Source organism: Sus scrofa, chromosome 7 (assembly GCF_054392235.1).
Source record: "Sus scrofa isolate SSC_HxYL_T2T_F1_AM1 chromosome 7, Sscrofa_HxYL_maternal_Yorkshire_Landrace_v2.0, whole genome shotgun sequence".
Classification (NCBI taxonomy): Eukaryota; Metazoa; Chordata; class Mammalia; order Artiodactyla; family Suidae; genus Sus; species Sus scrofa.
The window spans coordinates 15,579,759-15,601,205 of NC_139389.1; the positions used below are offsets into that span (position 1 = coordinate 15,579,759).

Genomic DNA, 21,447 nt, shown 5'->3' on the forward strand with positions numbered 1-21,447 from the left:
ACGCTGCAATGACTTCCAAAATTAATAGCAATAATATTAAAGGCAAATTTTCCAAAACTGCTTGTGCAAGTCAACTGGAATTATTATACAGTGTCTCCTCTTTTACCTCAACGTTTTAACTTAGGAAAAATGCTACTTATCAAAAATAGAACCTATAGCTTAATATTTGTATGTTCTTCCTGCATTCTTATGATAGGAATAATCACAGGCTAGACTTTGCTGCTTCAAGGATAGCCTATCACTAGTTCCATAAGAAGTAATCTGATTTTGGAATGTGTAGAAAAAAGGACAGAGAAATACCAAAAATCCAAAGTTAGACACGGAAACATGTGGGGTACCATAAAGCTTTCACTGTTAGGGATAAACACAGGGATGTGATGCCGACACAAACCCTCCTTGACATGTGAGCAAGAGGCTCTCGTCTAGATAAGAGGCAGCATCACAGAGGTTAAGAGTCAGCTCTGCAGATAAACTGGGCTTGAATCTGCTACTCATTAGCTGTTTGACTTTGGGCAAGTTGCATAACCTCCCTGTGCCTCACTTTCCGCATCTATAAAATGGGGGTAATAACTACCAACATCTCATAGGATGAAGGTGAGCAGTAAATGAGTGCCCGATGCCTAGTAATGGCAATATTAAGGGTTTGATACATTAAAATAAACATGCTACATTGTGACCTTCTCAAATCACTATATATTTACTTTTTCATTTACCCAGCATAGATGTTAATAGCAAACAAAAGTGTCAGATGACAGTACCACTGGCAGACGATTGCTGTTCATCAAATGATGCCCATCTAAACATATGCCAGGGCCATGAATAATGAGGTCGTTTTTGTTTTTCTTACCGCTTCAGCCAAGTAGCTGTCTGAATATTCCAGTTTTCTAAGTACATTTTGAAACTTGTGGCAGTCTAGAAAGGAGAAAATAACACCTATAATTAGCTTTAAAAATACCTCAAGAAATGGAAAGTCCTCCCCCGAATTTCCCTGGCAGCAGATTAGATGGGTTATTTCAACAGTGACTAGAGTCAAGAGCAGATCAGCTGTTCCATGGTACACAGTAGAATGTTCTGCTGTTTATAAGATCGCCTTTGCAACTAAAACTTGGCTTGCCAAGTCTCAATGTTTCTCAAAATCTATTTTCAAATTAGAGGACGACTGAAAGAATGTTTTGTGGGTTTTCCATTCTGGTTAAACACAAATTTTAAGTCATCAGAATTTTAAAATGAAATACTCTAAAATGGGGTTTGCCATGGGAAAAGCTTAATCATGTGAATTCAGTGCCTTTACGGAGACAGCTTGCATTTAATTGTCATCTTTCACTAAGAGGCCACCTGTAAACTAGGTCAGTCTTATGAAGTTATTCTACAAATAGCTTCACAGGTTCAAACACTTCCAGTTGCATCTAGAATAGTAAGAGATTTTATGCATGAAGGAGTCACAATACAGAAAACAAATAACACCCAACTGGCAATGATGCAGGTAAATCAACCACTGAGGAAGAGAGATTCCAAGATAAGCCATTAACTGGGTGTTCTCATTCAAAAAACAAAGACACAAAAAACAAAAACCAAGACGTCTCATAATCAAAGGCTGGTGGCATAAAGCATGAAGCAAACCTTCCAGAGCCAGAATTCCTAACGAAGGTGGAAAGTGCAAATGTCACTTTTTTCTGTTTCGACTGTAAGAAAGTCTCAGGCCACATATATACCAAAAAGGAGAGGGAGTGAGATAACAGATTGAAGATAGACAGATTTTCGTACTATGAATTTTTAATTTCAAAACGCTAAGGAGTTTTATGTAGTTGTTTAGCTATCTTCTGCAGCTAACAAAAAATAGAACACAATGGAAGAGTATGAAAAAAAGAATGTATATATATGTATGACTGGGTCCCTTTGCTGTACAGCAGAAATCAAAGGAACACTGTAAATCAACTATACTTTAATAAAAACTTAAAACAGGTGGACACACTGCCTTAACTAAACCAGACACTCTGGGTTTCCTTTAGCTCCTTGTTCTATATCAGCTTCAGTGGAAATACCAGCTTTCACCTTCTGGTCTTCTTTTATAATATTTACCTCAGCCCTTTACCCAGAACACATGTCCACAGTGACAGGCGTCCGTCTTCCGGTGCACAGTCGAGGAGAAAGGGAGCCACCTGAAGGACGTGACCCACGGCACTCCAGAGCACCCAGCCGCCAGCCCAAGAGTTTTGAGGGACAGAAAAATTTTAGTGGGGAAAGGAAGGTAAGTGATAATACATTGTGCTCTGACATCATCGCTGTAGAAAAAAGAGAGGTGGTTCTTGAAGCTGGGGCTTGTCCTTTCAAAATGAAGAGAAGGGTCAAGAGGGCGGAGGCTGTCCCCCATGCCCCTCCCTGTGACCTAGTTTCCACCTGGGGTGGTGGCAGGCGCTCAGGCTCCACATCTCATGTTTCCTGCCCTACAATGGCATCTTGTTTTTTTTTTTTTTTTTTTTTTTTAGGGCTGCACCTGCGGCATATGGAGGTTCCCAGGCTAGGGGTCACCTTAGAGCTGCAGCTACCAGCCTACACCAAAGCTACAGCAATGCCAGAGCTGAGCCACATCTACAACCTACACCACAGCTCATGGCAACACTGGATCCTTAACCCACTGAGCGAGGCCAGGGATTGAACCCACATCCTCATGGATACAAGTCAGGTTCTTAACCTGGTGAGCTACAACAGGAACTCCTAGACATGCCCCTTCTCCCCCAACTCTCTGGTGTGGCACTCTGCTTGCCCAGAGATGGGTGGGGAATCGTGACCAACAGCAACCCTGAGTGATCTGGCTACAGAACCAACACTTCCGTATGTAGGTATCACCCCTTCACTCCCATCCAGCTCAAAGGAGGAAAGGGTCCAAGACCCAGCATTCCTTTCGGCTCCGAGGGATGACAATGCTGGGGAAACAAAGAAGGATGTGGCCCCCAAGACACCACCTTAAGAGATGGAAACTGTGATGCAGGAACAAAGCCAGCAAAAGAGAAAAACCACACTAACTCCAGTGGCCTAAAAAGGCGTGCGCCATGACAATTCTTAAAAGTGAAATGTGTTGTCAGTGTCTCCAAAGGAATCACAGAAGACTTGCAATACTGAAATCTAAACACAACTGCTAGTCTATATCCTTGACTGAGGAGAGAAGAATGTGAACAAGAGAAGATGACATCGGTACTGTCCAGTGGATAGAACAGGAATGTAAGCAACAAAAAGATTTTCCTGGCTTTTTTTCAGATTGTTCATGGGTCATTATTCCTTGAACCATTAATACTACCAAGAAAGTAGGTATCTTTAAAAAAAAAAGAATAAAAGCTCCAAGATACAAAATGTCCCAGAGGCTGGACCTGGCATTTCCTGATGGCAAATTTTTCTTGGACACTGATGAATGTCCAAGGATACCACCGTCAAAGCAAACTGCTTTATTCATGATGGCAGCTTGATTCCAAAGCATGATGAACTCACCTCAATTTTCCAGATGTTTAGGTTAGAAAGCAGGTCCCAAGAGAAATTTCCATTCTTATCCACTCCGCTGAACCCAAAGCCAGCTGCATTATTCACTGCATCAGCTACGGTTTTTAAAACAACACATTAGGACATGGAACAAAAGTCATATTGCTGCTTCAAAAGATCCGAAAAGTCTGTCTCACTTTAAGATGAAGAGATATGTGGAACTATCCTTGGAAAAGAACCCCTTCCCCCAATTTAAAGGAACTTGTATCATTAGGAAGCAGAGTTTTGGCTTTTGGGAGACCCCAACTTTTATTCATTCACTAGCATTTACTGAGCACCTGCTAAGTAAGAAGGCAGGTGCTAGGTGCTCATAGAATGCAAACTGAAAAGAGAAATGAAACAAAAAGAAGGAAATAAGAGGACTCAGTGACCAACTTGATAGAAGGGGAGAAAGGGGAAAATACACGGAAGCTCAGAAGCAGAGACCAGAAGATTTGGGGACCCCCATCCAAGAGCTGTCATTAAAGATGGCAGGACGGAGGCCGACAGCATCACCCCAGGTGGGGGATCAGCTCTGAAAGAGAAACTGGAGCTTGTTCTGGACATGTTAGGCATGACAGGCCAGTAGGATTCTGGGGGAAGGGGGAGGGTGGCAAGACAAAGTTAGAAATATTTAGAATCCAAGAAAAAGCACAGAGGGATGTGAATTTGGGGCCAGCTGCTGCAGAGGCCACAGGGAGACACAGTCACCAAGCCATCCTACCCACAAAGTCAGTCTGAAAGTTCCTGTGTCCATCTTTATGCCACTTCACCAAACTCTACAAAAATGTCTCCCTGCAGTATTTCATTTCTAATCAATTCCTTAAAGAAATTTTTTTCCAATCAAAAAGAGACTTGATTGGAGTTCCCATCATGGTGCAGTGGAAATGAATCAGACTAGGAACCATGAGATTGCGGGTTTGATCCCTGGCCTTAAAAAAAAAAAAAGTGAAAACAAAAGCTGATGTGGCTTGCATCCAGTATTGCTGTGGCTGTGGTAGAGGCTGGTAGCTGCAGCTCTGATTCAAGCCCTAGCCTGGGAACTTCCATATGCTGCGAGTGTGACCCTAAAAAGAAAAGCAAACAAAAACAACCAAGAATCAAATGAATGAAGTCAAAATTTGAGAGCTGGAGGAGATCTCAGAAAAACCTTTCCTTCCCAAAGCTCCATTCACTCTGTTTCTGTAGGGGCTCAGGTCCAACACAAGCTGGACTTCTGAAGAAAAACCACCCGCTCTCAGTTTGCCATCTTTACTTTTGGCAGAGGTGGTGATTTAATGTTGCTTTTCTTGGCTTCAGTGTAAAATGACCTGGTTTCTTTGAGAAGAAAGGAGGAAAAGTACTGAGTCCTGCTATGACTTTCTCCCACCCTGACTAGAGGGAAACTCAGTGGCAAAGAAAAAGAGGCACAAAACCCGTTTAAAAAGCAATCATTTAAAATGTGCAGGTGCAGGAGTTCCTGTTGTGGCTCAGTGATAACAAACCAGACTAGTATCCATGAGGATGCAGGTTCGAACACTGGTTTGCTCTGGGTTAAGGATCTGGCATTGCCATGGTGGCTCAGATCCCGTGTTGCTGTGACTGTGGTGTAGGCCAGCGGCTACAGCTCCGGTTTGACTCCTAGCCTGGGAATGTCCATATGCCGCAGAGGCGGACCTAAAAAAAAAAAGAACTAAAATGTGTGGGTGCAAACTGCAAATGACAGAAATAAACTAAACCAGGAGAGGACAAGCCCTTCGCAGGGACCCGCAGAGTTTGTGGAGGTGGACTTCCTGCTTCCACCTTCAGCCTGGTACAACTGCTCAGATCCAAAGAAGAGAGTAAACTTTTTTTTTTTTTTTTGGCGCTTACAATCTTCCCAGGATGCCCTAAAGCAGGGCACAGACACTGCTCATTGAATGCTCTCAATTGTGCGACGATAGTGGCTCAGGGTGGGAAAGGCAGACCCTCTGGGTCCCTTTGCCCACTTGAGAAGGGGCTCAATTCACGGCTTCGGAAGACCCGTCTAACTTCTAGAAACCTATTCTCCAGTAGAACATAGATATAATAATGGTACCTATTTTAAAGGGATGTTGAAAGGATAAAACCAAATTGGGTATGTGAAAAGTACATGGCACAGGGCTTGGCCCATGTCAGCAGTCAAGAAAGGTTAGGCGCTTTGTCACTACCACACCCACTTTTGCTAAGAAGAGGACTACAGCTTAGTGATGTTAACTTTTTTTCTTTTTTTTTTTTTTTTTTTTGCTTTTTAAAGCCACGCCTACAGCATATAGATGTTCCCAGGCTAGGGGTTGAATGAGACCTACAGCTGCCAACCCATGCCACGGCCACAGCCTCAGCCACGCCAGAGCCAAGTCTACAACCTACAGCACAGCTCACGGCAATGCCAGATGGCTGACCCATTGAGTGAGGCCGGGGATCGAACCCGCATCCTCATGGATACCAGTTGGGTTCAAAACCCACTGAGCCACAGTGGGAACTCCAGTGATGTTAGCACTCAGATCACTCAGGTGGTAAACAAGGCCAGAGTCTAAATGCTAGAACTCCAGAGACATTGGAAAGGTAACTGAAGAAGAAACAGGAGGAACAACTCTCGGAGCCCCTGCATCCAGACAACCGCAGAATCCCGGCTCCCCTGAGCACCCTCTGCTTCAATATGTCCAAACCTGGTTTTCGCCTGGGAGCAGTTAAAGGTTCTTGGTTCACTAGTCCCAAGCTGGCTTCACTTGCATTGTACACAGCTTTACCCTATTACTGAAGATAAACTCATTTGAACACCCATATTTTGGAGTTTGTGATGTTTAGAACACAATCTGGGCTAAAACTGGGTCTCACTAATTAGTACTAATTAGTGAGGGAAAAACAACCAGCTTTGTACACTAAGTCCAAAGAAAATCGCTGTAGTCTTTCAATAGGATTGGTAAGTAGAACTGGTTTATACAGTGCAACTCAGCTGAGATTCATCAAGAGGCCAGTTTTAAGGATTAAATTTATAATCATGTATAATTAGTACATCAATTATATGTAAATGGTGTTTTAAGGAGCTGGATAAAACAGTTATTCGGTTAAGCAGTTTAAATATTCCCTGTTACACTACTCACTGCTGCTTTATTCATAAATAATACAAAGGTTAATTTCAGACCAGCCCATGCAATCTTAACTACAACAAACTTCAAATTGAGGCCACACAAATTAATGAGGTGTTTCTATTGAAGCTACCAAAAACAATAAAGGGGGGAGGGGTGGAGGCAGAAAACCACATCCACAGAGAAAGCCAGCCACAAAAAGGGTTACTTCTCCAAATACAGGGTCACTCCCCAAAAGGCAAGATGATGCCAGACACCCCTGTGCCCTGAAGCCCCCTCCCCACCCAGGTCCCCACCAGCACAACCCACCTCGTGTTAGACTCTCCCTATGAGGCCACGGAATGGCCCTTCTTTCCTCCTTACAATCAGGAGTTGATTTAGTCCAGAAGCCAGCCTATAAGCCCTGGGAGGCAGGATATGGGGCGGTGAGGGGAAGGAGAGGGGGAAAGAAAAGGAGGGTAAGTGAAGAAGTAGGAGGTAGTAAGGAAGTGAGAGAGTCCATCTTACACACACGCACGCACGCACGCACGCACACATGCACGCACACACAAGGTTAGAGCAAAGCGAAAATTCTATTTCACATAGAAAACTATGCCCACTATTCCAAGTAGGGGTCCATCCAGAGTAGACATATAATGCCTCTCTAAGAGGGAAATTATTTTCTAATCATGAAGCATCTGCAGAAAAAGAATCAGATACAAGGAGAACTCTGGAAGCCTCCCCCAAGGACCAATCCATAAACATCATCTCCTCTGGAGTCCTAGCACTGGGACAGCTCATCCAGTGTATGGTCTGGTTGCTGGACACGTCCTGAGGGTTGAGAAGACGCCTGCCTCATCTCTGCATTCCCCACAGCACTGAGCCTGGTACTCAACAAAAACTCCTTCAATGAAACCCAATGTGACCAGAAACAGAATTCCCCATATGGCAAATTCTAGAAACAGTCTATGTCTCTCTCTGGTCAAGTGTGACATAAATACTGCGCCAGACTGACTCACCTCTGAACACTTTGACCTTTAAAAGTAATTTGGAGGGAGTTCCCACTGTGGCTCAGCCATAAAGAACCTATTATTATCCATGAGGATGTGGATTCAATCCCTGGCGTCCCAGTGGGCTAAGGATCTGGGGTTGCTGTGAGCTGCAGTGTAGGTTGCAGACACAGCTCAGATCCTGCACTGCTGTGGCTCTGGGTAGGCAGATAGTTGTGGCTCTGATTCGACGCCTAACCTGAGAACTTCCATATGCCACACGTGTGGCCCTGAAAAGTAAAAAAAAATAATAATTTGGAAAATAATATTTTAAAAAAGAATGTGGATATATGTATGACTGAGTCACTTTGATATACAGCATAAATTGGTACCACATTGTAAATCAACTGTACTTTAAAAAATAGTAATTTGGATGAGGAGCAAGGAAGAAAGGAAGGGGGAGGTTATTACTTTGTTTGATGGACAGAGTTTCTGTTTCAGGTGATGCAAAAAGTTCTGGAGATGGATGGTGGTGACAGTTGCACAATATTGTGAGTGAATGTGATGCCATTAAATTGTCCACCACAGATGGTTTAAATGGTAAATTTTATGTTATGTCTAATTTATCACAATAACACAAATAATAAATGAAAAAAATAAGTCGCTACAAACTTGATTTGGGGGCTAAAAACCTGGAGCATAAAACAAGATGAGGATATGGCTGCTTGGCTTTACCAAACTACTTTGCCATTCCTGGTAAGTAAACCGAAGCTTTACTGCTCACTTGAACAAAGGTTTAAATTTTTCCTGTCTAAAATTCCTTTTTTTTAAATTTATTATTTGATTTTTTTCTTAGGGCCACACTTGCCACACATGGAAGTTCCCAGGCCAGGGATTGAATCAGAGCTACAGCTCCCGGACTGCATCACAGCCACAGCAACGCGGGAACCCTTAAAGAAGGGAGTGAGGCCAGGGATCAGATCTGCCTCACGGACACCAGTCGGTTTCTTAACCCACTTGGCCGCAACAGGAATTCCAGTATTGGACTCTTTTTTAATTAGGTGATCCAAGTGCTAGTCTGGCCAAACCACCCAAGAATTATCATTATTTTCTTCATTTAGCACCACTCCCTCCAACTTACCTAACGTCCAGGCGAAGTAATACTTGGGCTTCGAGGCTTGCATGACAACGTATAAGTAGCAGAGTCGAGTCAGAAAGTTTGCCTTATGAACAAACCAGTCGTCAACCAGGCAGGTGACGGGGAAGGTCTTGGTAAGAGTCAAAAACAAAAGGAGAGACACCAAGGTCATGCACAACTTGTGTATCACGGCTCCCTGGAAATGGGGGGAGAAAATGAGTATAGCCATGCAGAAGATTCTGGTAGGAGGAAAACAATTTTGGTGAGGGCACATTAAGAACAAGGCAGGTCCGTGGAGCTCCCCTGGCAGCTTAGTAGGTTAAGAACCTGACTAGTGTCCATGAGGATGCAGATTCAATCCCTAGCCTCCCACAGGGGGTTAAGGATCTGGCGTTGCTACAAGCTGCATTGTAGGTGGCAGGTGAGGCCTGGATCTCGCATTGCTGTGGCTGTGGTGTAGGCTGGCAGTTGGAGCTCCGATTGGACCCCTCAGCCCAGGAACCTCCATATGCTGAGGGTGCAGCCCTAAAAAAAAGAAAAAAAAAAAAAAAAGAACAAAGCTGGTCCATAGCTGCTTTGGCAATATTTTCTAGAGGGAGCAGCAACAGGCATCCTTCCTCGGGCATGGATCAGATGATGGGCCCATGTGTGATATTTAGATGCAAAATACAGCTCTGCCCCCTGACGGATCTAAAACAGAGGAAACCTTTTACTGGCAAATTCTACCAACAAAGGGCAGGTGGCTTGATCACCCACAATGTAAGAGAAATCAGTAACATTACAGGGTGGCAGTCTTCCATCAGAAAGAAAGACCCATTGGCTTCCAGCTGTGCAGCCCGCAGAGCCAAGGAAATGGGTTTGTAGCTCGGAAGGTGTCTGTGCCTGCGATTCCAGGTCTTATTTATGGGGGCAGGTGGTGAGAAGCTTTAGAAAACCTCTCTGGATGGTTTGCATACACTCTGCTCTGGGGTTAAGGTGTCCTGAGGATTTAAATTCCTCTGGGTGGAGTCGTTCTGCCCTGTTCCTCTGACTCCCGAGAAAGCCATTTAACATCAGTGAGTACAGTTCCCAACTGTAAAGACAGACTGTTTGCAATACAGGGATGGTCACAGCACCTCCCTCAATGGCGTGGTGGCTTGGAGTTTCTGAGCAGGAACTTCACCGGGTTCTGAGAACAGTGCCCGGCTCCCCGTTAAGGGCGCATCATGCTGAACTGTGACGACACCGCTGGCGAGCCAGCCCCTCCCATCAATGCGTCTTTAGCCAAAATGCGGCCTCACCACTGCACGTTTCGGGTGCCCACATATGCAAGTGTCTCCTTGGAGGGTGATGTGAAGACTCCGATAATTATTATTTTCCCAATAAAAGCACGTGAAACCCAGCACTCCTGTGACAGATACGGCCTCAAAACACCTGTGGGGACTTTGATGTCTCAAAGCCCTGGGTACTTCACTCCTAGATTGTGTCAATAAAGATGACGGAGCTGAGACATCTAACCATAAAGTACGGAGGGCTCGACTGTATCAAAACTCTCTGAAAAGGAGGAGTTCTCACTGTGGCGCAGTGGAAACAAATCTGACTAGTATCCATGAGGATGCAGGTTCGACCCCTGCCCTTGTTCAGTGGGTCAGCCATCTGGCATTGCTGTGGCTGTGGTATAGGCTAGGCTGGCAGCTACAGGTCTGATTCCACCCCTAGCCTGGGAACTTCCATATGCCTCGAGTGCAGCCCTAAAAAAGCAAAACAAAATAAAACAAAACTCTCTGAAAACACAGGCTTAATTAGTCAGTCATTTAAATTTTCAAGTACTTAATTTTGCCTAAATGTTAGCATTTTAAAAAGATTTAAACTATCCTTGGAGGTCCCATCGTGGCTCAGGGGTTAACAAATATGACCAGGAACGATGAGGTTGCGGGTTTGATTCCTGGCCTTGCTCAGTGGGTTAAGGACCCAGCGTTGCCGTGAGCTGTGGTGTAGCTTGCAGATGCGGCTTGGATCTGGCATTGCTATGGCTCTGGCATAGGCTGGCGGCTACAGCTCCCATTAGACCCCTAGCCTGGGAATCTCCATATGCCACAGGAGTGGCCCTAGAAAAAGCAAAAAGACAAAAAAAAAAAAAAGATTTAAACTATCCTCAATTTCTCCCTTTCTAATGTTCCCCTTCCTTCAATCAATTAAAAATTTCCCTGCAGGAGTTCCCTTTGTGGCTCAGTGGTTAACAAACCTGACTAGCATCCATGAGGATTCAGATTCAATCCCTGGCCTTGCTCAGTGGGTTAAGGATCCAGCCTTGCCATGAGTTCTGGTGTAGGCTGCAGACCCTGCTCGGATCCCGTTTTGCTGTGGTGTAGGCCAGCAGCTGTGGCTCCAATTCGACCCCTAGCCTGGGAACCTCCATATGCTGCAGGTGCGGCCTGAAAAAGCAAAATAATAATAATAATAATAATAATAATAATAATAATAATAAAAGTACAACATCAAAAAAAAATTTCCCTTCAATATAGGATATTTGAAGAAATTTAGCATATTTGCGAAGTTCAATGAATTAGCCTCACATTGACTAATTTGAAATTAATACATTTCAGATGAAAATTAAAATACAGTTTCAAAAAAAACCCTCAAAGTCAATGAAACCAAGCTACAGGCACAGGGGTGTAAAACTGGTTTCCCTTGCCATACACAGGCTCTGCAATAAAAAGCACATTTATTCTGTCCCCACTCACTCCTTCTCCACCTTTTATGCCTGATTATCCTCTGGCTGCCTATGAATTTATATTTGTAAAGACAAAACACTCATAAATTTGAATGTGTTTACTCGCACCATGGTGGGCACACTATAGGCACCAAATATTGGCTGGTTGGCTAGTAGATTAATTGTTTTAATATTCCCAGCCAATGGGCTTTTCCATGAAATAAACATCTATTGCACCAACACAGAGAACTACCACAAATAAACACCAATACTGGTATTTTAAATGGGGAAAAAAGTCATCGGCCAAGTTTTCTGGTAAAGTATTTGGCATTTTAAGTAGAACGATTACTAGTGACAGTCAGCCTGGCAGCAAAGCTCTATTTTTTGGACCTCTGAGTAAAGACTTGGCACTAGAAACTTACAGTGGGAGAAGGTTCTGGCAGGCTGTGGAAGCCTTTTTCCTTCCAGTTCACTTCCAGCAACTTCATGTGTGTGTGTCTCCCCTCAATGAAGGCGACATAGTCCTTGAAGTTGTTACAAGGGCCAGCTATGACACTCATGAAGTTGAGAAGGTAGCTTAAGTATTCCAAAAACGAGGGTTTTGCTCTGCGGAAAGGAAACAAAAAGTTGAAGAGTCTTCAGTCTTTGATTTTTCTTTCATATTTGCAAACATGCCAGTTGTAAACACAGGTGTTGTCTTTCTAGGTTATGAAATGCGACGTGATCTTTCCTTGTTCTGGTTCTTTGAAAATCCACCTGAGAGAAATCTAGTTGAATGAGGCGGGTGGCTGTGAGAAGGCACAGTGCTCCATAGCGCCCTCTGCTGGCCAACCTCAGCTATAAACACGGAGGGCCAGGACTCGGGCAAAGCCAAGGCTGAGGCTGGGAAAGGCACTTTCCCAACAACCTCAGCCTTCTGTCTACCAGAGAAAATAAAGATTATGCACTGAAAGCGGGGTGGGAACCTGACCTCACCGGAGCTGCTTTGAAATGGGAAGACTCCCTCCCAGCTGCCAAGATAAATACAAAACAAACGATGGGGGGAACGGGTTTCCACTCGAGGCGACGGCACAAAATTACTGCTGAACAGTCTCTTGTCTGCTTTGGCGTCCAGGCACGAGGTTCTGGACAACAGACAAGAGCAGTGGCAGGATGAAATGCTACAGAGACCCGTTCTGTCTAGTGTTTTCATGGCATTTTAAAGGGCACGCTCTTCCAGAGGGACAGAATTGTGGGGAAAGGTTTCCTAAAAGGCAACAGCTAACCGGTCACTGGAATTACGCCCTGGAGCCTTGCCACCTGCACGATGCTTAGATGCTTAGCGAACTTAATGCATTATACTTTCCAATGGTTCTTCCTACCGACTCCTTAATGAAGGAAGAAAGCACTCCATCTCCTCACCACTGGGGACCCTCTCCCTCATCCCAGTTATTTCCTGGTACCCAGGCAGGACCCCTCCCTAGGTGCCACATGCCACTTCCACTCCCCTGTGTTATCCTCCTACTGCACCCCGCCTCTCTCCCTCTCCAGCGCCCACCCCCTTTCCCCTACGCATCAACACGGGCCCAAGTTGCCTTCAGCCTTCAGCTTCCACCTCCTTCCCATTCCCAGCCCACATGTCCACCTCCAACCCTACTTCCTGTCGTCTTCTCCATGCCGGCATCTAATCATAACGATGTGCACTGAGAGTTAACTGTCTCTTGAGGACCCCCAGGTACATGTGCAATAAGAATGATTCTGGAAGAGACTGAACAACCCCAGCAAAGGAGAATCCTGCAAAAGGAACACAATTACAGAACTCTGTATCCTTTGGCCTGGTGCTCTCACTTCTGGGAATCTCTCCTACAACTATAACTATATGTAGATCCATTTAAAACAACCCATGGGAGCTCCCGCTGTGGTGTAATGGGATGGGCAGCATCTTGGGAGCACTAGGATGCGGGTTTAGTCCCTGGCCCGGCACCACTGGTTAAGGATCCAGTGTCACCACAGCTGTGGCTTAGTTTATGGCCATGGCTCGGTTTTGATCCCTGGCCCAAGAGCTCCATATGCCATGGGACAGCCAAAAAAAGAAAATAAAATGACTTATGGACAAGGTAACCACGGCTTACCATTTATAAAAGCCATAGATTGGAATTCCCACTGTGGCTCAGCAGGTTAAGAACCTAACATAGTATCCATGAGGATGTGGGCTGGATCCCTGGCCTTGCCCAGTGGGTTAAGGATCCGGTGTTGCCACCGCTGCGGCATGCAGATCCTGCGTTGCTGTGGCTGTGGCGTAGGCCAGTAGCTACAGCTCTGACTGGACCCCTAGCCTGCGAACGTCCACATGCCCGCAGGTGCAGCCATTAAAAGCAAAAAAAAAAAAAAAAAAGACTGGTATACAACCAGCCCAACAGTGGATTTGTTCAATAAATGATATTACATCCATATAATGGAATTAATATGCAGGTATTACAAAAGGAAGATCTCTGGATACTGATACACAAAGGGCTCCAGAATCCATCCTTAAACTTACTTTACAGCAGAGTTCGAGCCGTGGCACAGTGGAAACGAATCCGACTAGGAACCACGAGGTTGCAGGTTCCATCCCTGGCCTTGCTTAATGGGTTAAGGATCCGACATTGCCTTGAGCTGTGGTGTAGGTCGCAGACTCGGCTGGGATCCTGTGTTGCTGTGGCTGTGGCGTAGGCCGGAGGCTACAGCTCCCATTGAACCCCCAGCCTGGGAACCTCTATATGCTGCAGGTGCAGCCCTAAAAAAACCCAAAAAACAAACAAACAAGCAAAAACTTACTTTACAGCAAGCCGATGCTGCTCGGTGGAAAGGTCTTCCGCTCTTCGACCTAATCCTATGAAAAGAAGTATTTAGAAATAAGATGTTTGCAGGGAAGGGGAAGACTAAATCCTCAAAGACGCTTTTAAAACTCATTGGAAAGAAGTGATTTATTTCTGTTTCATAAATCATCAAGGTGCCCCAGTTTCCCTTCTTTAAACACCCTGGGTCAAAGGCCTGCCCATAAGTACATGTATAAGGAAGAAGGTCTCCACAGGTTCTTAAGAAGAGGGGAGAATGCAGGGGTGGCCCCTATTTAATATGCACAATATGAATGGGGATCCCAGAGGCCCCTCCATACCTCATCTACTCCTTACCATGTTGTCCATGTTTTTGTTGCTACAGGAGAGACGTAAGGTGCTTTTTGAACCTGCCCTGCTTAACTGCCTCCCTGCTAATGCTGGGTGCAGATGTCTGGTACAAGCTGGGAATGGAATGGAGTGGAAGGGAATGGGAGAGAGGGAGATGGGGAAAGGAAGTGGGGATTTTCCCCTTCCATAAAACCAGGAAATGTAACCCTGAATGCAGGGAAAACACAAAAGAATTATCAGGAGATTTTTCTTCTTTTAAAAACTCATCCATGCCAGAAAAACTCCGACCAAGTCATACACATGCTTCCTATAAAATCTGTATGTGAACTTAGAGTCCAAGCAAAAGAAGTCAATTTTACAATGTATATTCATCTTAACATCATCTTAAAAGCAAAAGAAGGAGATTTTAAAATGTATATTCAGCTAAGCTGGATTATGGTCACTGACCATCAAGGCAACTCAAAAACATGCCTAAGTGAAGGCAGAATGTTTCTGGAATTTACTTGTTCCTCCCACATACAAGGGAAAAAGAGAAAAAGGCAAATAAATATTTTGCCACATGTAAGGGATATCCCCCAAAATAGGGTAAACTGAGAATGCTTTAAAAAGTAAGTTTAGGCAAAAAGCCTATATATTAAAAACAAAACAAAACCGAGAAGCAATGTTTAAAAAAAAAAACACTGTTTTCTAAGATCTCATCAAATAGTACAGCTTTGACAATTCCAGAAATTAACTTGGTTTTAGCTATTAACTTGGGTTGCTAACATCAGTCTATCACCACTACCAAGTGGTTTCCAGATACAAAAGCACAGGCCAATTCACTCCCTTTTGCCCAAGGCTTCCCAAATATAGGCAGGATATAAAAATCTCATATCCTGGAAACCTCTCAGTTCTGAACAAACCAGGACAGTTGGTCACCCTAGAAGGCCTCCATCCTCAGAATAAAGTTACTCAGTTCTCTTGCAGCAACGTGGATGGAACTAGAGACTCTCATACTAAGTGAAGTAAGTCAGAAAGAGAAAGACACATGCCATAGGCTATTGCTTCTCTCTGGAATCTAATATACAGCACAAATGAATCTTTCCACTGAAAAGAAACACATGGACTTGGAGAACAGACTTGTGGTTGCCAAGGGGGAGGGGCAGGGAGTGGGATGGATGGTAGTCTGGGATTAATAGATGCAAACTATTGCATTAGGAGTGGATAAGCAGTGAGATCCTGCCATATAGCACAGGGAACTGTATCTAGTCACTTGTGATGGAACATGATGGAGGATAATGTGAGAAAAAAAATGTGTGTGTGTGTGTGTGTGACTGAGTCACTTTGCTGTACAGTAGAAATTGACAGAACACAGTAAACCAACTATAATGGAAAAAATAAAAATCATTCTCTACAGAATGACGAAACCACCAAGTATGAAGTTGGAATAAACAGGGTCAAAATAAAATTAAATCAGTTCCCAAGCTTTAAGGAAAAACAAGAAGACTAAATCTTCCCAACCTGTCAACACATAAAGAAGTTTCAACAGTCACAAAGGCTTTGCCAGAGCCATACAAATCCACAGAATATACTTTGACTAACTGCACCTGGCATCTCCTAAGCCCGCATTGAAACCATCCACTCAGCGGAAAGTGTGTCTTCCTTCCTGGAACCCAGTGCTCTTAACAGTGGAAATAATCACACTTTCTGGCCATTTTCAGGAAGAGCTTGAGTGAAGAAAATGTTCTGTTTTATACAAACAGAAGATTCTTCCTCTTCCCAGCTTTTATAGAGTCAGGCTAATCTCATTACACTATTTTCTAAGCCAAAAAAAAAGTGGGCTTAATCCAATGCTGGTGTCCTTTAAGAAGAATAAGATGTAGAAATGTGGGGAGTTCCTGTTGTGGTGCAGCGGAAAAGAATCCAACAAGGATCCCTGAGGACACGGATTCGATCCCTGGCCTCACGCAGTGGGTTAAGGAACTGGCATTGTTGTGAACCAGGGTATAGGTTGCAGACGTGGCTTGGATCTCACATTGCTGTGACTATGGTGCAAGCCAGCAGCTGCAGCTCCAATTGAACCCCTAGCCTGGGAACTTCCATATGCTGTGGTTGTGGCCCTAGAAGCAAACAAAACAAAACAAAAAGGTTGGGGGAGGGGTAAATGTGGATACAGACACAGGGGTGAAGGCCATGTGAAGATGGAGGCAGACATTGGAGTACCGTCTCTATAAACCAAGGAATGACAAGAACTGCCAGCAACCACCTAGAGCTAAGACAGAGGCTTGGAACAAATTTCCATTCAGTGCCTCCAGAAGGAAGCTGCACGGCTCCTAGAGAGAAGAACACGTGTGGACGTCTGTTAATAAATGGAACGCTGTTCTCAAAAAAACAAACAAAAGCGACCGTTAACTAGCCAATGACGTTGCATCTTTTATTACATCATGAGCTTCTCAGAGATTAAATCAAAGGAAAAGGACGCCATTTTTTCTTAACAGATTTGGAAAGGAAGGGCCGAGGGAGCCATAAATTAGCTTAAATTGAAAACACTGTAAAGCTCAACAGAAAACCTGTTCTCCATGCAAATCCTGCAGTGAAGACTACGGCTTCAGCAGGGAAATGGTAAGTCATAGCTGGAAAGGTAAAAAGCTACGGTTAAAGTGGACTGCAAATTTTTGGCAGGATATAGCAAGATCTGCCAGCCCTTGTCGGGCCTTTAGACTGTGTCTACAGTAGAAAAGAAGAGCTCTGAATGTCAGCCTTAACCTTAGAACCAAGAGGAGGGCTGTCTGTCTCACCATCATGAACTTGGAATGCCAAGGTTGTGATCTTCTGAGTGACTATCATCAGGGGCCTAAAAAGAAGACAGAAAACAATCAAGGTTGGCAAGACTGTCACTGGAAAAAACATTTATTCCATTTCTGGGCATGGCGGTTTTTCATCTTGAGGATTATTAAATAAAATACAAAGACACTGAATTCAAAACAATTTTCATTTCCCTTCCAAATCACTTTAAATAAGGAGAACAATGAACAAGATCACACTACAAAGTCCCTCTTGGGCTATAATGAAAGCTACGTGCCAGGACCAGCACCACCAGCATCTCCTGGAGCTTGTTAGAAACAGCATCTCCCACTCCATGAGGCCAAACCCAGAAAATGAGAATCTGAACTTCTAACAAGATCTCCATGGAATTCAAATGCGCATTTAAGTGTAAGAAACATTGGCTTGGGAGATAGCTAATCCAGTCCCCTGCTTCCACCTGGATGGATATATATTTTGGCTTCTTCATAGCGGTAAGGAACCTGACTAGGATCCATGAAGACGCAGGTTTGATCCCTGGTCTCGCTCAGTGGGTTAAGGATCTGGCATTGCTGTGAGCTGTGGCATAGGTTGCAGAGGTAGCTCAGACTTGGCGGGCTGTTGCTGTGGCTGTGGTGTAGGCTGGTGGCTGCAGCTCTGATTCGATCCCTAGCCTAGGAAGTGACACCCATGTGAACAAATGTGTCAGGATAATTCAGTGGAGGCAGGAATGGTCTTTTCAACAAATAATGAGGGACAACTAGATATCCACATGAAAAAGCATACAAAAAGTAATTAAAAATGGTTCAGAGACCTAAATGTGAGAACTAAACTATAAAACTCTTAGAAGGAAACACAGGCATAAATGTTCATGACCTTATATTTGGCAATGGCTTCTCAGATGTAACACCAAAGGCACAAGTAACAAAAGAAAAAATAGATTAAATGGATATCATTAAAACTTAAAAATTGTTTGCTTCAAAGGATCCACACCAGCAAGAAAGTGAAAAGACATTTTACAGAATGTATGAAAATATGTGCAAATCAAACATCTGCTAAGGGACTTGTACTAGAATATATAAAGAACTCTTTCAACTCAACAACAACAACAACAACAACAAAAAACCCAAAATAACCAGTTTAAAAATAGCCAAAGTCAAGTTCCTCAACTGTGAAATGGGAAAGTTGGGATAGAAGAGTTTTACCTGCATGCTTTGCACTAGGAAATTAGCTTTAGGATCAAAATTTTCAAAGACTCGATATTTATGAATTAAATAAATAGTAATAAGGATTATTTCCTGAAAAATAAAAAAATCCTATTTAATGTGGGTAGAAGTAGGTATTATGCTTTTCTTTTTTTCCTGATGGAGCCTGTGTCTCTTTACCACTAAGCTAAAATACATAATCCTAATCCTAAAAAAAAAAAAAAAAAAAAAAAAAAAAAAAATGGCCAAAGGATCTAAACAGACATTTATCTTTAAAAAGATCTATGGGGGGAAAAAAAAAGAGTTCCTGGCATGGCTCAGTGGTAAAGAACCCACTAGTATCCATGAGGACAAGGGTTTGGTCCTTGGCCTTGTTCTGTAGGTCAAGGATCCAGCATTGCCATGAGCTGTGGTGTAGGTCACAGACGAAGCTTGGATCCCAAGCTGCTGTGGCGTAGGCTGGCAGCTGTAGCTCTGGTTGAACCCCTAGCCTGGGAACCTCCTAAAAAGGTGCAGCCCTAAAAAGACAGGAAAAAAAAAAAAAAAAAAAGAAAGATCTACGAATGGTGACAAAGCCTATGAAAAGATGCTCAACAGAGGAGTTCCCATCGTGGCGCAGCGGTTAACAAATCCGACTAGGAACCATGAGCTTGTGGGTTCGATCCCTGGCCTCACTCAGTGGGTTAAGGATCCGGCATTGCCGTGAGCTGTGGTGTAGGTTGCAGACGCGGCTCGGATCCCGTGTTGCTGTGGCTCTGGCATAGGCTGGCAGCTACAGCTCCAATTAGACCCCTAGCCTGGGAATCTCCATACGCTGCGGGAGCGGCCCAAGAAATGGCAAAAAGACAAAAAAAGAAAAAGAAAAAAGAAAAGGTGCTCAACAGAAATCCGCCATCAGAGAAATGCAAAGCAAAGCCACAATGAGATACCACTTCTCAAGCACCAGGATGACCAGAATCAAAAGGACAGATTGTGTTGCCCATGAGGTGGAGAACTGAAACCCTCAGACATGACTGGTGAGAATACTAAATGGTACAGTTGCTTGAAAAACAGTCTGGCAGTTTCTAAAAAGTTTAAACATAGAACACCTGTATGACCAGGCAATTCCCTTTCTAGGTATATACCCCTGAGAAATAAAAATGTCAACACAAAAAATTATACATACATTTTCAGAACAGCATTATTCATAACAGCACAAAAGGAAATAACCCATCAACTGACAAATGGATAAATAAATATCCATCCAATAGAATATTATTCAGCAACAAGAAGAATGACATACTGGAGTTCCCGTCATGGCACGTCGGAAATGAATCCAACTAGGAACCATGAGGTTGCAGGCTCGATCCCTGACCTCGCTCGGTGGGTTAAGGATTGGACATTGCTGTGAGCTGTGGTGTAGGTCATAGACGCGGCTCGGATCTCGAGTTGCTGTGGCTGTGGCATAGGCTGGCAGCTATAGCTCCAAATGGACCCCTATCCTGGGAACCTCCATATGCCACTTATGTGGTCCTAAAAAGCAAAAAAAAAAGAAAAGAGAAAGAAGAAGAACATACTGATACATGCTACAACGCGGATAGACCTTGAAAACATTATGCTAAGTGAAAGAAGCCAGACATAAGTGGCCACCTATTATATGATTCCATTTATAGGAAATATCTAAAATAGGCAAATCCACAGAGAAATGAAGTAGATTGCTGGTTGCCTAAGGCTGGGGCAATTAGAAGGAAACGAGGCGTGATTGCTAATGCATACAGATTTCTTGGGGGGGGGATCAAAATGTAAAATTAACTGTGGTTGATGATTACACTGTCAATTCACTCTGCACACATGCTGACACCCGCTGAATTGTATGCTCTCAGTGGATGAATTGTATGGTATGTGAATTCTCTCTCAATAAAGCTACAATTACAATGACACTGTTTTCCCAATCATCTAGTCTAGTTCAGTACCTTTAATAGCTCTATTCTGGCCCAGTGAGACAAGATAAAATCCCACAGCTCAACTGCCATACCTTCCTTCAAACCTTGTTAGCTTAGCCAGGTTTTCTGATCCCCATTCCCAAGGCTGAATTTGCTGCCTCTGACCTGTGGACTAATGGCTCATTTACTAGAAGGCTGAGGTTCTGGTCAGCATCCTAAGACAGCATCCCTCAGATGACCCTATCTGGCTTCCAATGAGCTCAGGCCCCGCCCAGGTATGGGAGGAAGGGGTAGGACACACATCTTTGGGCCAAGGCTGGTATGTCAACTGCACTCAGCCACTTTTCCTTTCAGTCCTCTGGTTCTCATTCCCATTTTCCATCTCTTTAAAATAATAAGCATGTCACATTTTAAACTATCAATATACACGAACACGATAAACTATGTTAAACAGAGTTTAACAAATGAATGCCCTTTGAAATTATAACACCTACGCTCACCGCTAAACTTTATTTGCAAAAGCCCAATGGCCAGTGTTTAAAACAAGACTCTCAAGGTATGAGGTGCAGGGGAGGGAAAGTGAGTCTAACTACCGAAGAGGGGGGAATCTGTGCTCTGCCAGGGCAGGGGACAAGTGGATGTGACAGACAAGAAAGCCCCCAGGGTGGGTCATTCTAGGGCAGCAATACATACAACTGACACTGGTTTTGACCATGCTCTTTTATAGTGAAAAAAATAACTGCTTCCAGAACATGGGAAGGCTTGGGTCCTAGATAGAAGGACAGCATCAAAACTTTCTACAAAACCAAACTGGTCTTAAAGACAACATAACTGCATCTTCTTGCTATGCAACAAAAACTCTGAGCCAGGATGCATAACAGATACTGAGAGTTGCTTTTATCACAATCAAGCGACTTTTAAAAAATGACTTTTTTTTTTTTTTGGCTTCCAAAGCCTTTTTGTCTTTTCTTTTTCCCTTGTAAGATTGTTAATTCCAAG

General features: G+C 43.8%; 1 protein-coding gene across 27 annotated transcripts in view; it reads right to left on the reverse strand.

Annotated features, from left to right (window-relative positions):
* Positions 1-21,447, reverse strand: part of MBOAT1 (membrane bound O-acyltransferase domain containing 1) — a 112,542-nt gene that overhangs the window by 16,287 nt on the left and 74,808 nt on the right. For 15 of the 27 annotated variants that reach the window (XM_013977464.3, XM_084967504.1, XM_001928343.5 and 12 more), the window contains 6 exons: positions 17,318-17,373; positions 14,191-14,245; positions 11,817-12,000; positions 8,706-8,898; positions 3,484-3,587; positions 848-912 (listed from right to left, as the gene is read on the reverse strand). In XM_013977464.3, the coding sequence (XP_013832918.2) occupies positions 848-912; positions 3,484-3,587; positions 8,706-8,898; positions 11,817-12,000; positions 14,191-14,245; positions 17,318-17,373 (657 nt within the window). Of the gene's footprint in view, positions 1-847; positions 913-3,483; positions 4,503-5,336; positions 5,990-7,640; positions 8,899-11,816; positions 12,001-14,190; positions 14,246-17,317; positions 17,374-21,447 lie in introns of those variants that run through there. The other 12 variants (XM_084967512.1, XM_005665613.4, XM_084967520.1 and 9 more) reach the window with 4 other exon arrangements.